The sequence below is a fragment of the Grus americana genome, chromosome 8 (genome assembly GCF_028858705.1).
Source record: "Grus americana isolate bGruAme1 chromosome 8, bGruAme1.mat, whole genome shotgun sequence".
Lineage (NCBI taxonomy): Eukaryota > Metazoa > Chordata > Aves > Gruiformes > Gruidae > Grus > Grus americana.
Genome location: NC_072859.1, coordinates 29,457,117 through 29,473,036, shown reverse-complemented (window position 1 = coordinate 29,473,036; position 15,920 = coordinate 29,457,117). Strand labels below are relative to the sequence as shown.

At 42.5% G+C, this 15,920-nt stretch overlaps 1 protein-coding gene across 2 annotated transcripts; it reads left to right on the top strand.

Moving 5' to 3' along the window:
* Nucleotides 1-50: 50 nt before the first annotated feature.
* Nucleotides 51-2,063, top strand: LOC129209489 (cytochrome c oxidase assembly factor 7). 2 transcript variants are annotated; one of them, XM_054833983.1, is made up of 3 exons: nucleotides 98-229; nucleotides 309-449; nucleotides 1,465-2,063. In XM_054833983.1, the coding sequence occupies exons 1-3, from the start codon at nucleotides 124-126 to the stop codon at nucleotides 1,911-1,913; spliced, it is 696 nt and encodes a 231-aa protein (XP_054689958.1). In that variant the 5' UTR covers nucleotides 98-123; the 3' UTR covers nucleotides 1,914-2,063. The 2 variants fall into 2 exon arrangements, with proteins under 2 accessions (XP_054689959.1, XP_054689958.1); XM_054833984.1 differs by lacking the exon at nucleotides 309-449 and having other exon boundaries at nucleotides 51-229.
* Nucleotides 2,064-15,920: the final 13,857 nt, after the last annotated feature.

Below are 15,920 nucleotides of genomic sequence, written 5' to 3'. Positions count from 1 at the left end.
GAGCCTACCTGTGCACGGGAGCTCGCTCCGCCCTGGCGGGCCCTGCCGCATCGATCGCTCGGCGCTCGCGGAAGGCGCCGGATCGGTCGCTCGGCGCTCGCGGGCGGCCCTGTCAGCTCCAGCATGGCCGGGCTCGTCAACTTCGAGGATGAGGAGGAGGTGAAGGGTTACTTGGAGAATCTGCACGTCGAGTACAGCTATCAGTGTTTCAAGGAGAAGGACCCGGACGGTAAGCGGCCTCACCGTGAGCCCCTGCCCGCCGCCCCGGGGCCAGCGGGAGCCTCAACCCCCTCACTGGTGCCTTACAGGCTGCCAGCGCCTTGCCGACTACCTGGACGCCGTGAGGAAGGACTTCGTGGCGGCGGCGCGGGTGTTGCGCGACAACTGCGAGGCGCACGGGCACAGCGAGAGCTGCTACAAGCTGGGGGCCTACCAGGCCATCGGCAAAGGTGGGCTGCGGGTGGGCGGTCCTGGCGCTCGTGTCGCTGCCTCCGGTTCCTTTTCCTGTCCGCTGCCCGTCACACTCGTGCCTGAGCCGCTGGTGGCTTGGGACAGTGGTGAGGGTGTCGCAGGTTCTTTTGCGGTTCTCCTGCCAGCAGCGTGAGCTCCTCTGTCTACGGGCACCGGGGCAGGGGGGGCGCCCGATGCCTGTGGGGAAACAGCTCTTGCTTTTCCTCCTGGCATTTCCTCCTCACCTTGAAGGAGGAACTACCTGTCCTGCGCCTTTTATGGATGCATAATAAAAGCTGGGGAAGGGTAAAAAACCTTAAATTACTTTCTCCTGAAAAATCGACTTTAGGTTAACCACGTGTGTTATTTTTTAGAATTATGTCTGTATAAGTCATAAGTATATCCAGTGCTGAATATTGTTGTGTGTCCTGTTCTTAAAATTTGGATTTCTTCATGTCTGGTTGTTCAGAGAAAGTAAGGAAGAAATAAAATTATGGACTGTAACAATACTTACAGACATATAAGTAGGCCCCAACTCTGCCCAACACATATTTGCGGGTACAGTAATTGGAAGCAGTTAAGCTAGTGAGTCTTCTTCCAAATGACAATACTAGGAAGGAATATACTTTTTACTGTAGTTCAAAACTAGTAACACTCTCTGTACCTATAGGTATACTGGCAAAAGAATACTTTTGTCTAGTGTAAGCTATTAAGAAATCCATAGATATAGTAGTGGAAAGGGTGTTTTGTATTTTGGGTTTGTTTGGTTTTTTGTCTGCATAAGGTGTTGTGATTATTGGGGAGTGGGGGAGGGCTTCCTAACTTGAAGACGTTAGCAAAATCTTCATAACTGAGACAACAAGAGTGTCTCTCAAGTCCTAAATTTTGTCTGTAGTATATACAGTGAGGGATGCTGTATTTCCCAAAAAGCACAGGGAAGCGTGTTGCAAAGCAGAGAGCTCCCATCTGTTTTAGCTTGTCTTTACAGTAATCTTTTCATTTCTTGGCCAACAGGTGGACTCGACTCAGATTTGAAAGCTGCCTACAACTCTTTTATGAAGTCATGTGAGAAAGGTGGGAAGAAGTCGATAAATGCGTGTCATAATGTTGGGCTGTTGGCCCATGATGGGAGAGTAAACGATGATAAACCTGACCCCGTTGTCGCTAGAGACTATTACACAAAAGCCTGTGATGGCAATTATGCTCCTAGCTGCTTCAACCTCAGTGTAATATACCTGCAGGGAGCACCTGGGGTCCCTAAGGACATGAACCGTGCTTTGAAGTACTCGCTGAAAGGGTGTGAGCTGGGTCATATATGGGCTTGTGCCAATGCCAGTCGAATGTACAAACTGGGAGATGGCATTGAGAAGAATGATGTTAAGGCAGAGGATTTGAAAAACAGGGCAAAACAGTTGCATAAAGAACAGAAAGAAGCCGCAAGTTCTTTAACATTTGGGGAATAAAACTGTCAGTTGCAGTTATTGACTGCATTTTTAAATGGCAAGTGAACTTGTAATTTAAATTGTGAGTGTACAGTTTTCACTTACAGTAAATAACTATCCTGTAAGTATTTGCATATGCAAATAAACTTATATTTTTTTGGATGCAACAAACTACTAATTCTGCTGTGCTTTTCTGCATTTTTGAATACACAAGTTCTTAAGTGTATTGCTTAGATCCCTCCTTTCCTTTAAGGAAGACAAAAACTCCTGGCCTTTTGGAAGTTTGTCCCCATGGTTTCAAGTATGAAAGGCTCTCTCTTGTGTCTAGCACTTCACTACTGAGGCTTGTGCTCGGACCAATTCTGAGACACACACACACACACAAAATCCCAGTTACAAGGTAATCCTAAGTGGACATTCAGAACTGTGCCATCTCTCTTACAAGCAGTTGCGGTACTTTGATAGTGTGTGCATCTGGGTGATCTGCTCTAAGGCTGCTTTGTACCAGGATGGCTTGAGAAACTTGAGAAGGTTTATTTGCTGAAGGTAACATTTCTTATCCTAAGGTTGTATTTAGACTTGCTGATTTACTTTGTCATCATACCATCACAACAGCACTTGTAACTAGGAGAAAAAAAGAGATGATATAGGGAGAAATCATAATTTAATATCTTGCTGATGTTTAAATTATATGTTTAATGTCGTAATCTCATCAGAGAAGTTTTGATTTCTCAATTCAGTCTGTAAGTTTTACAGGCTATGAGTATAATTACTTCATTTGGCAAATGTTTATTATTTGATTGTAAATCAATGTTATGGAATTATTGGATATACTTTGATTTCTAAGTAATTAAGCATTCAGTTAGAGCCAAACAAAAAATTTCTTGTCCAAGGACATCTTCAGTAAAAACCTGGGTTCAGGAAAGAGGGCCATGTGAAGCTGTGAAGAAACTGAGGGGTGGATCACTTCAGCATACATGTAAAAGCTGTTCTGTAGCAGTGTGCAGTCTGGGGATGGAGTTGTACCAAGCTGCTGTCTTCTTAAATGGAGGTCCAGCCTACAAAACTGAAACAGCTTTCGGTTGGGTGACAGCTTCTGAATGCTGGGGCTTTGCCATTCACGATGTGAGCTGCATCCTTGTGTGCTTGTTTATTTGAAGTGCCAGCCTGTGCAGGCTGCTGCTCGGTGTATGTGCCTGGCTGACAGACCTCACTTTACTGGGAACACTGATTTGCACAGGGAGTGCCCTTGCAAACCCCATTGTCACTAGTCTCTTTCCTGCTTAACTTCATGCTTTGGTATTATGCTCAATCTGATGACTGCTTTTTGGTCCCACCTGCCATTTTCATATATTCATTGACATTGACTGTGCCAGTGCTGGATGTTGTGCTCAGTTGCTGGGTTTGTGCTATTTATGTTCAGGACACATCACGAGATTCTGTTAGAGCTGCTAACAGTGTGGGCTGTCCAGTCCAAGGTGAACGTTACACTTGAAGGACCAGAGGATAGTTCTGGGTACTGGTTTATGCTACAACTGTACTGCTGAAAGGTCGTCAGCTTGTCAAGTTAGCACAAAGTACCTGCATTTGTGTGCTTCTCGGCATGCCCAGCATTTCAGCTTGCACACAGCCATAGAGACAGCTGAAATTAAAGAATGATTTCTAATTGATTTTTACTATTTTTTAGCAGGAATAGTGAAGTATGTATGTTAGTATGTTTCCTGCTACCTACTGCTTAAAAAACTCAATGTGACAGATTTGCACAAACAGCAGCTGGCTCTTCCTCCTCTTAGGCTGTGGCTTAAAAGTTTAAGGCCTCTTAGTTCTTTCAAAGCTGTTCTTAAACATCGCTGTTGCTGAAGCTTCGCTGTATCGAGAAAGCTTCAAAGTGTATTAATTGATATATGCAACTGTCACTCTTCAAGGCAGCATTAACAAAGCTCACTACAAATGTCTTGGAAGGATTTTTTTTTTTTAACTGAGATGTTTTAATATTTCTAGATCCAAAATTTAGATTTTACATTAATAGTGGATTTTGGATAAGTAAGGTGATTTATTAAATCACCAAAAGATGCAAACTGAGAGGAAAACTGGAAGACTAATCATGTGTACAAATAAACCTTGATACTGTGTGAGTTTGTTTTGCATCTGACAACCTGGAGAGATACAAGTGAAAGAAGGCCTTCACGTATATTCTACTTCAAATGTATTTAACAGTATCAGCAGCTAATTTCAGGGTGGCTGTATGTAGTTTTTATTGTGTAATTATATTGCCCTGAGATTTCCATAGTACATGAAGAATATAGTAATAGTCTGTGGAATATAGCCTGGTTTATGAATATAAAAATCCATGGTGACCAGCATCAAACAGAGCTAAGAGCAATCATACACAGTGAGTTCTGAAAAATTAGTCCACAGCATCCTTCCCCCCACCCCTCCCGGTGCAAATGTTTATAGCCAGGACCTGTAATTCTGTGGGGGGCTCAGACTGAAGAGCTTGCTGCTGTCTGTTTCAGCTCTTCAGAGACTGTCATGAATCCCACATACTTTCGAGCTAACCTCCTGCTGGAACAAACAGAGATTTTGAGCTGCTTTCACATGATGTTTAAGCCTTACCGCTTTCAAACCATGCTTATTTTGCTCTCTTCAGCCACAGAAATTCTGTCAACTGTGAGCAGCTGTCCAGGCTGCGTGTTGTCATGGACAGTCTGTGACGATTCCAGGTCTGGGGAGGGATGTGCTGCTTTAGGCCTGAAAGTGTGAAGCTTTTCCCTGGTCAGCTTCACTCTAGAAACATTTAATTCATGTTCAGATGATGCCAAGCCCAAAACAGTGATGAGCCTGTATGGCAGAATGTACATAGAGACATCTCTGCCTATAGATCTTGCAAATGAAATATGCAGGAGAGAAAGGAACTTAATGAGCTCTGCTGGGCAGATGAGCTACAGGAGCAGAGCTTGGGAGAGCTGCCCCAGGTTGTAGGAGAAATAAGGACTCAAGAACTGGCCTAGATCTACTGAAGTACAGGTAAGCACCAAGGCAGGACATTCCCTTTCAGATGAGGTGCATGCGCAGGTTTTAAATACCTTCAGCCCGAATGTTGTTTGTAGCACCTTGCCCAGAGGTTTGTCACTGTGACTGCTGTGTGTGCCTGGCTGCTTTGGGATTGCTCTCCCACACACAGTCATCACCTCTTACTCAATTACATACAAATTGTTTTACTTTCCTGCCAGCTGCTGAAACATTACATTCTATTTTTTATAATACAGACTTAGGGAACAAGGTGCTAACTGATGAGATTTTGGACTCCAGTCCATAGCTTACATATATGCAAACTGTAACTAAACATACATATTCTGAAACAGCAGTCTAAATAAGTAGGGCAGTATATGTAAATACATTCATGCACTCAGGCGATCTTTTAGAATTTTGGTGTTTATAAATATATGCAAAGTTTGTGGTATGTGTGTATATGTTTTGCTGTAAATTTGCTGCTAATTTAGAACATGAGTGCTCTGGCTAGGGTCTGAATAAAGAGACAAACAGTATTGAAGTAAATTAAGTGGGAGAAAAAGCAACACTAATTTGTCTAGTGGTACAATTGAAAGCAGAATTGTTAGAATCTCATTCCATGCTGTCTCAGGCAGAGCACGTATGAATAAAAGCAGTTTTTCTGACTTAACTGCCCTTTTAGCAGACTTCTTGGCAGGGATATGCTTACTGCTGGAATAAAACCTCCAGCGGCACAGCGTAGGGATGACAGAGGTACACACTAACCACAGATGGCAGTATATGAAAGACATTTTTGCATACTGCGGGTGTAGGGCCCATGGCTCTTGTTTTCAGCAGCCTGCAAAAAAAAAATAGTGACAAAAGGGAAGATTAATTTCTCTGTTAACACAGTTAATATTTTATGGCAATTCAAGAAAGTAAAGCTCTTTGGAGTAACACCCTTGGCCTGATTCTTTGCAAGGTACTATTCTGGGCACTTGTTTCACTTGGGAAACGTAAGTAAATGCTACCTCTGCGGAGTGTAACAGTCTAGTAATACAACAGTTTGGAAGCCATGTGTACAGAGTAAGCTGTTGCAGGTGGCTCAAGGCATTGGAGAATCTGGTGACATTTTAAGCCCTGATCTTCTTTGAGCTCATAATACTCGCTGCCTCCGAGTGGCTTGTTCAGATCCTCAGTCCCACCGAACCTGCCGCACGAGAGCAGGCTTTCTTCCGTGAGGACTAGTGACTGTCAGTGATCCCACCAGGGAACTTCCAGTCAACACAGGAAACAGGCACCTGAGAACGTCCTCAATAAAAGTGGCACACAGTGCAGATAACTAAAGGCACATATAAAGTGCATGTTGTGGGGAGGTTTTTTCATAGCACTTGAGAACTCAGAGACTTGCAGAGTTTAAATATTATAAAATGAACTGTTTTCATAAAAGCTGTCAGCCAGTCTCATTTCAGCATGTTATAAATGATATGTGGTTAATGCAGTCTATAGCAGAGACTATAGACTCTAGTAATAGCAGTCTGTTCTCAACCTAGAGATTATGTTCAGGAGACGTAATCAAAATCCGTCAAGAGATTAAAATTGTACTGCAAATCTTGGCTTATAACCATCTCGCTCTCATATTATGAGGGTATTACCAAAAGGCCAATATCCTCCTGCTCTTTCTTTTCACCTGATGTTACAAAGGCTAAATTTTATGTCCTCTTGGGAAGAAAATTTTCCTCCAAAGCCTCTGAGGTCATAAAGAAAGAGTGATAGATATGTGATCATAATAGCGTACTTGGAAATATGGAAGACCTGTTGATCTCTACAGGATTAGTGGATTGTCTAAGAAATAAAGGAATTTATCTCAGCTTCACAGCTCCTAAACCACTGTCTCCTTTCTCTTTCATTTCTTTGTATTGGGCTAAGCATACAGCCGATCTACAGAAAGCAGCAGTAAACTTCAGAAGGAATGGTGACCAACTCTAATTAATTAGACAGACTTATGAATACGTGACTTTAAATGATGAAAGCATTCGCTGCAGGATGCTTCCTGCAGCTGTGAAAAGATTGCCAGTGGAGTGCTGGTTTTGTACTGAGATGTAAAAAACACCGGCACCACATCATGTTGTGTCCTTAAGTGTCATTTGGATTAATTCTGGACAAAAGGTGCTGGCCAGTAAAGAAGCCACATGACGTTGTAGAAACAGAAAACCAGACTTGTTCTGGTGGTTCTGTTTCTGTGTTATATTGTAATAAAAGCAGTTTGGTAGCTTGCTTACAAACTTTTTGTTCAGTGCAGAAAGAAATTCACTCTATCGGCAATTTTTCACTCCATCATGTGAGAGAGGGGAACTCTCCCAGGTAGTTCTTCTCCTCTTCTGGTAGATGGAGAGGGAAGAATTCCTCCCTCCCTTGTGCTTCCCAGCACCTCGTCCACTAAACCTCTGACTGAGACAGTTCTGCTCGGGGTTGGGCTTTTTCAGGGGTGAAGCAAGAAAGCAGAGGGAGGAAAAGGAGTCACAGCACAGCAAGAAACAGAATAGAAAATAAGCAATATCTCCAGTTATATTATTGCAATAATTTGTGCTGGGGAATACCCCAGGGATCCAGTTCAGGTCCCGCTATCGGGCTGTTTGTATGCGCCATCATGACACCCCCCATCCAGAGAGCCACAATCTAAGCTTCAGGTCTGTACCAAGTCCCCAGAAGATATTTCAGTATCAATCACTAGTATCCTGCTCTGGTTTTCCAGACACCATATCAACAATATGGCCCAGAATCCACACAAAACAGATTTCTTCAAGACTCTTAACACTTTAATTATCAATTCGGTACCAAATTTTCAATGTCTAATTTCATGTGCTGTATCTGTAGCCTCCCAGCGCTTTCATTTTCCAGTATCCACACTTGAAGCAAACACAATAACCACTAATTACACTAATTTCAGACTATATCACATATTTGTTGTTACTGCCTTCTACTCTAGTTACAATTACCAATGGTATATTCATTCCAAATATGATGTTTTATATTTCTTGCATACGCACTTTGTTTTACAGTCTTGTTTGTAATATGGTTTTGTCTTATTTGTAATCCTTTTTTTCCCCTAGATCAACTAGTAAGAAATTTGTGTGATATGGAATTATAAAATTAAGGCCACTTTGGAGTGGTGATTTCAGATGGGGATTTGTGAACAGCATAATCGTAATGCATATATAAACTCCAGTTCATGAGTATGGTGGGAGTTCTCTGTAAGATCTCATTCTGTCTGTGCAAAACTGAACTACGGTGCTTTAAACATACCCTAGAGAGTTTTTCTTAGCAACTGAGAGGTTTCTGGTAAAACAGAAGAAAGAGAAAAGATGAAAAACCTGCATGTTTATACAGCAGTTGTTACCCGCAGCATTCTCGTGCACTTCACCCTGCCAATCACAAGAAACATGGAGATGCTTTTCAGCTCACAGAGCCATTACATTCGGAGTTAGGGTAAGAAAGCCATAAAAGAAAAATGTTAATTGTTTGGCTGTGATGTGATTTCATAACTTTAAGATGAGGCTAACTTGAATTTATGTTAGAAGTTCCTTATTCTGACAGCCCTCGTTTCACACTTGATGGCCTGGCCTGAGCATTTCATTGCCTCACAAAAAAAACACTGAAAAGAAATGAGTTGGTTTCCTTCCAGCTCTCCTGCGGCTGGAAACACGCCGTGTCCCTATAGAGCTTCCTGCCCAGGAAAATCTCATTGCCTTACAACAACCTTTTTTGCAAACTCCTGAGAAGGAAACCTGTATTATCTGTGTAGTACAGGAAAGGAGGAGAAGGCACTGCATGGCTATTGACTTATTTCAGGTCACACGCTGTCAGCGAGGGCTCAAACTGATTATTCTCCAAACAATATTTAGCATGGCGAGGACTTGTCAATTCTTTACAAGCCAAGAAACACTAAGATGGGAAATTGGCCCTTGAATATTATTCTGGTAATATGTGTGGAGTATTATTCCAGAAAGATGCAATAGCTACCTCAGCACGAGCGTTACTAATAACTGCTGAAGAGAAAATGAGAAACTGTGACACTGTCAACACTGCAAGCAGTCTTTTGTGGCTGTGTTACCTTCAGGGAAGTTATTTCGTGTGCTGCCTTAAGTGGAACATTTTCTCTACAGCATTTTTTTGCTTATTTGTTCTGCAGTTGGTACAAAGGAAACATATAGTATCTGACTGGTCAGGTAGGCTGAGCTAGAGTGACATCAGCTGTCGCAGGGACCCAAACCTGCCTCAGGCTGGCAGCTCGCACACCATGGTATTTATGATGAACTGACACCGCCCCTCAGAGAGATTATATGTAATTTGAGGTAAAAAAGCTTTAGATCTTTTTGAAACTCTGAGCTTATTCTAAGCTCTTTTCTGCTGGGTTTTGTGAGGTTTATATGTTCCTCAGAACCCAGGGGCTGATACCAGAGGATGCCAGAGACAGACATAGTCACAAAAGCCACAGAACGTGTGAACAAATTCTATACAAGGGATGGTTTCTATAGGAGCAGCACAAAGGTTTTGTTATAGCAAACAGTAAAACCTTCCCACACCATTTAACAGTTAACCAAAATGTCTCTGCAGTGTACTTGGCTTTGTAATTTCTGTTTTCTGTGGATTACAGCATGAAACACCTAAGTGTGATGTTTGCCGACTGTTCTGTTCATTGCTCCCACAACAGGCTACGGACATTTCCAGATCACACTATCACACTGTAGTGACAGTGCTGAACCACTGATGGTTTAAACTGCAACACAAGTTCAAAGCTAGTTAATATAATTCTATAAATGATAGGAGATAGGTGACCCCTAGTGATCAATTCTAATTCTCTATGAACTTTCTCTCCTAATCTAATGCCAGCCTAATATGTGTATTAAACTAAAGCCTATGGTCAGAATGTATTTTCTTATGCAGTACCTGTATGTGTCCCTAGTGATCTTTAGGTAAGAATATAAAGCATTCAGTCCTTTCAAATGCAGGATGATTTTGCCTTAGACACTGTGCAGTTATGAGTTACAACCTATGGCTATATTTATACCATAGCAGAGTCCTGGAAACATTTTATATATACTATTTTCTCCACTATAATCTTTGGGGAATAATTTCAAGCAAGGGTTTTGATCTATGACTTGAATAAATAAATAAGCTCTGCTTGATTTCAGTTAATATTTTCCATCAGCATTTTGTAATACTGAGCCAGAATACTTGCTGTCATCCCACAACCACATACCTTGCAGCAATCTATGAGAACTTCAAGCCAAATTGTGGAAAAGTTTTCCATCTTAGAAGCACCAGGCAAAATGTTGCCCTCTGGAGAGCCAAAGGTGAGGTCCTTTGCCAGAGTGCGATGCCAGCATCGCACACGCAACCTGGGAAAATGGCATATAGAGGCAAGAGAAGGTACCCGGTGCTCAGGAGCCTACTGCTAACACTGCTGAAGAGCAAGCAAGCTTCGGGCTGCTCATGCTTTGCCTAGTGCTCTCAAAAGGTGTTAAAGTTGCCTGGGGACATACATAAGGTGACAAAGAAAGTTAGTAACTTCTTTTGATGTTTAAGTATGAAAGAACAAAGCTTTCTGATTCAGTTCCTGTTCGCTAGGCTGAATCAGAGGTATTGTGAGACTTGGAAACAGATGTAACCTTGAAAACTAATTGCATTGAACCTTAATAGTGGAAAATTTTCTTTCAGAAAGGTCCTGGTGCAATCTGGGATATGGGATATTTCTTCTCTGCTTTTGTCATGACACTGCAAATTGATCAGATGAATGTGTGGAGAGGAATTGATTGAGTACTCTTTGTGCTTGGAGGCTCAAACTAATAAGTGACAAACAAAAATGCTGTTTCTTGTTAGAAATTGCTATGTGCAATACTGCTCAGCCTATGAATATGGTTAAAACCAAAGGGACTCTGCACACTTTTTGCAGTACCTCAAGCATCAGCTTCCCTCAGCTGGGACCAGTGAGGTTGTTTTAAAGGACTTGCTGGAGCTTAACTTAGCTTTGCCCAAAGACTCCAAGAAGACAGCAGAGCTGTTGAAGGAAAGCAGGATGAAAATACTAGAGAGTCTGAAAAAAAGAGTGGTTTCACAGCAAAAATGAGCCAGAATAAATTGCATAGCAGAGGGATTATTTCTAGCTACAACTTACCTGTCCTTATACAAAATGAGATCACTGATGAATTAATTCAAAGTGAATTCTGTTTTTCCTCATTGCTCAATCAGTAAAAGAAAAGGGCAAGTAATTCAATTTGGCCCTCGAAGCATCTCCCGATCCCAGGAAAGCAACATATCAACCTGCTTTCTTCCCTGATGTCTTGAGAGTGCAGCAAGATCTACAATAACACTTTGTGCAACAGATAGCTTGCTAGGACTCCTTAGAGATGCTCGACTAACTTGTTTACCTCTGGAGTTAAATGGATGAAGATTTCCAGAGCTTGGTCCCACGTATGTGTGTTCATAAAGGACATCATCATGATACAAAGCCTATTTTGCTAATTTGATGAAGGAACCAGATCCAGATCATGGCATATTCAGGTCAGGTCTTGCCTGGAATATAATCCTAAACCAGATCAAATTAGCTTTCAGATATCTGCAAAGTGTCTGGACAATCTGAAACAGAAATCATTCACAAGTCCAAGATCTCCTCTGTTAATTCCTCTACAATCCATATGGGGTGAAACTGCCGGTAGGAATATGTCCTTACAGCATCAACACATGGCTGTTAATGTGCATTTATTAAATAAGGGCCTACACAGAGTTTAAACCCCTGCAGGGCAGAGGAGGTGAGGGCTGGGACAGAAAGGTGGTTTTTCATCACAGGCTTCTTCACTTTCTGCCTGTAGCCAGGGCTGAACCAGTGGGTAGGTGCACACACACAGAGGTCTGATTTTTGGAAACCAAGCAAGTTTTTAGTTCAGGTGCAGCTGTGCATTTATTTGATGGAACAGCAATAGCTGTTTGAAGCATTCCCAGAACCCATTAAAGGCTGAAGAGTGCCCCAGCACTTTAGATTGCAGGCGGTCTAAGCACTCAGAGTGGATAAAAGATTAGAGCTAGCCATCTATATTTTAAAAATTAAAAAAACCCCACAACTCTAACCCCACAACAAAACCCAAATGTTCTCATCATCTGGTGAGCCTTTTGTGTGCTATCCTCTCTACATGCTGTTCAGCTGTCATTTTCTTATTTTCTTATTTTCCTGTGGGAGGACCGTTCCCTTGGCTACCAGTGCTGGCCTCTAATAGTTGGCATTTGGACACTCAGAGCTAACAGGATGAAAACATTGCTGTTTTTCTTTCATTTCTTTCATTCCTGCAGAAGCACAGGGAACATAACTGGACAGTTTATGGTAGGCAACAGGTCCACTGCATCAAGGTACATGATTTTGCCCTGCTGCACCTTTCCCTTCTAGGTGCTGCTCCTATAGATCTCTCTATTTCTGCTGGCCGCTGGCATGTCAGAGAAGTGCTAACAGGAGGTGAGGTTTGGGGCTTGTTTCTCTGCCCTCGTGCACAGGAGATCGCACAGGCTACCTTCAGTTGCTCCAGCCAGATGTATTTCTTTTTAGCCACATGCATCATCAGCAGCAGCACATCATGAGGCATAACATGCACAGCCAGTCTCATGCCAAGAGGAGGGGCAGGTCACAGCAGAGACAGCTAATGCCTGGGAGCTGTAATCAGTGTCTCTTAATCTTTCTGGCTTTCTGTATTAAGGACATTGTTGCTTTCGCATTAGAGGAATGAGAATAGTCTTGTCTCTCCAGACCTCAAGGTCCCGCTTTCATTTGCCATCAAGTGCTCCATGAAACTCCGTTTCATTAAAGCCTCTGCGCAGTGAACTTTGCACAATAACCTGCTCTCTGTAGTCCCTCCACAGTCTGAGGCTGCTCTCATTTAAATTACTTTTATGCTGAGGGAATCAAATACATCTTTTCCTCTACTTAAGTGCCTGAAGCAAGCTAATGTCCTTCTGCATCATGAAACGCAACAAAGGGACCCTGATTTAGAGGGCAAGGTGAGGTTTGCTGTCTCTATGGAAACCAGAGACCAGTCTAATGACAGCGTAGATGAGCAAGCAAGAACAGAGGTCCATCAGATGAACAGAAGCCATCGGAGCTCAGACCAAAGTTGAGAAAGTGAGGCAATAAATGTGGTGAGTGGACAAAAAGTTGTACACTGAGATAGTTTTCCAGCCCCGATCTGGTAAATGTGCCTCTAAAGGTTTGTTTGATGAGATGGAATAGGGAAGAATACATTGTCCTCTGCACAGATGGCTTAATATATCATGAAAACTCCCATTTCAGACAAAGGAAATTGGAGGAAGCCCAGTGAGGACCATGTGAAAACAGAACTCCCCCCCCCCCCAGCTTAGTAAAAAGGCTCTCGGTGCAACCCAACAACTCAGCCCATTTCCTTTCAGGCAACTCATTTAGCAGAAGGCCTCAAACCCCTTCCACTGACACAATTCTCTCAGATTTCTAAGGGATAAAACACCAGATCCCATTTGCACATCCTGCCCTTTTTGCATTAAAACTCTGAGCTGCCCTTTTCAGGTCAGTGTTGCCTTATCACCCTCCCCAGAAGGGATTCGGTCATATATATAACTGAATTAATATTCACTTTATCCCTCGTGTCTCAGAGTTCACAATTTAAAATCCCAAGTGCAGCTTGGTAGCGCCAGCAAACATTAGGAAGGATTGCCAGAGTCTCTGTAACTCCCAACCCCCTTTCTCTGGACCCCCCAGGTACAGCCATGCTCCTAGGGAGCATCTCTGACCACACGCTGCTCTCCTCGGACCTAACAGACCGATGGCCCCATTCAGAGCACCGGGGGGAACAGACCATAGTTTCCATTCAGCCCAACATCATGAGTTATTGACGCAAGTAACAAACGCAGCCTAACGAGAAGAAAAGCTGCAGAGACACATTTTATCATTGACTCAAAGGAGAGATCAATACATTTGTATATATTAGAGGGAGCAATCTCCATTAAAAAGCAGAGGGATGAGTCAACCACGTTCTTCATACTTTCTAGGATCCCATGGCTTTCAACATGTTCTAGTCTCTGCCTGAAGTCTCTCTCTCAAAAGCTGATGGGCTCATAAGAGAGAGCAGCCCCATCCACCCACCCTTACCCCTGGAAAACCACAGGCAATTACCAGACCCTGCACCTTCCCCAAAAGTACCTGGGGGAGCTGCAAGGAAGAGAAAGATTTAGAAAGATTTTTGCCTGTGAATGGTTCAGATTGACTAGAAGATGCAGTGAAGTTCAATGTGACCACACTGACACAGTACAGGCTTGTATTTGCTCACTTAAGCAAATAAAATTACATTGAGGGGGCTTGCGGTTCCTCTGATTACCAGGAGATTGAATGCGGCCAATTGGGATCAAATGAACAGTTTTAAGTGCAGCACTTTGTGCAGGTGGTGTTTTAAAAAAAAAAAATCAAAAGTAACAATGTGAGTTATTAACAGCCTCTTCGTCCTGCAATCGCCTGCGGTTTATTTTACTGAAATGAAAATTTATTGGGACATCACTGAAAGTAATTTCACTGTTTTTCTTCTAGAACCAAAAAATACAAAGCATTAAACTGGTCTGAGCAAAAACTCCATCAAAGAAGGCAGCAGACATTGCAGGAGTCTACACGTGGCAGACGCTACCCTGGCTCTAAGGAGGCCTGTGAGTGCAGATTTGCATGGTTGCAGTCTCCCCAAAACTGCATTTTCTATGGCAAAATCCACTAAAAAAAGTGAACTGCAACATTTGCTGCAAGAGCTACATGAGAAAATGGTAAATTTTTTTTACTGAAAACAAGGAACTCTCAAAGTGGCTCTGGTCATACATTGTATTTTGCACCTTAAATGGCTGCGGTGTCAGGACTAACAGTAAGTGTGGTGGAGAGAGGAGCATTAAGTGAGAAAAAGCACTTACCTACTAGAGACAGCAAATTCAGCAGCAGAGACTCACTGCCAAGTTTACAATGAGCTGGAAGCCACAACTCTACAAAGGTGTAAGCACAACACCTGTTTCTCATGGTGCATGATCTATAAAGCATCCTGGCAGCCCTGATAAGAAAAGAAATAGCAATGTGTTACCTAAGGTATGCAAGGTGTACATTAAGGGAAGACCTGAAGAAGGCAGGTCTACCTATGATGTCAAAGTAATATTTGTACATTTGCTAATACCCCAGAGAAAAGACTCTGGGGAGGAAAATCTTCTGTATTCAGATAGCTACTACAATGAACCTGGAGTACAAACCTGGACTGATGATCACAGCAGAGGGCAGGGTCCTCAGCACCACCTTCAGCTCTGGAAATGGGTTCTAGAATCTGCCCTCAACTCCAGGTTACCTCATAGCTTGTGGTACTCCATGGTGCTGCTGAAACACTTTCCATTTTAGCATTACTGCCTGAAAACTCTTATCCTTTCACCCACTAGTAAATGCTGTCTTGGCAAATCAGCTGTAGTGACATCTTTGCCGCTTGTTTGGCAGCAAAGTGCAACTGTGCTATCCACAAGCTAATCCACAAGATGCTGCAGCACCACACTTCATACACGGAGGAGGCAAACTGACATGGTGACACTCATACCTCAACTTGCAGAGTAGACATCATGAAGTATATAAACACATTTTTCATTATATAGTCTATATATAAAAGCATTGCATCTAATTGAACATGCTCTATCTAAAATCAGTTTTTACTAACTCCCTGCAAACTCAATGAAAGTCAGGATTAGCCTATTTATTTTAACCCCTGAGAATAACATTGCTTCCCCTCTTTCATTAGCATGAGTTTATCTTGCCCTCTCTTGATCAGGAAATGCATCAGCCCTTAAGTCTGATTAGCGGTAATCAGAAAACATCCACACCTGTATGGAGGCAGTGGGAGGCTTTTCAATTAAAAATGGATTTTAAGAACATGATGTCTCTGTTTTGAAAGGATAAATGCATCTTTCAAGGAATATGAGCTATAAAAGTCACTTATGTATTGTGTTTCTTCAAGG

What these genes read in the sequence shown, in the direction of transcription:
- LOC129209489 (XM_054833983.1), top strand. Translation starts at nt 124, where the DNA reads ATGGCCGGGCTCGTCAACTTCGAGGATGAGGAGGAGGTGAAGGGTTAC. An exon ending in CAAGGAGAAGGACCCGGACG is followed by an intron (nt 230 to 308) that starts GTAAGCGGCCTC and finishes GGTGCCTTACAG; the next exon opens with GCTGCCAGCGCCTTGCCGAC. An exon ending in CTACCAGGCCATCGGCAAAG is followed by an intron (nt 450 to 1,464) that starts GTGGGCTGCGGG and finishes CTTGGCCAACAG; the next exon opens with GTGGACTCGACTCAGATTTG.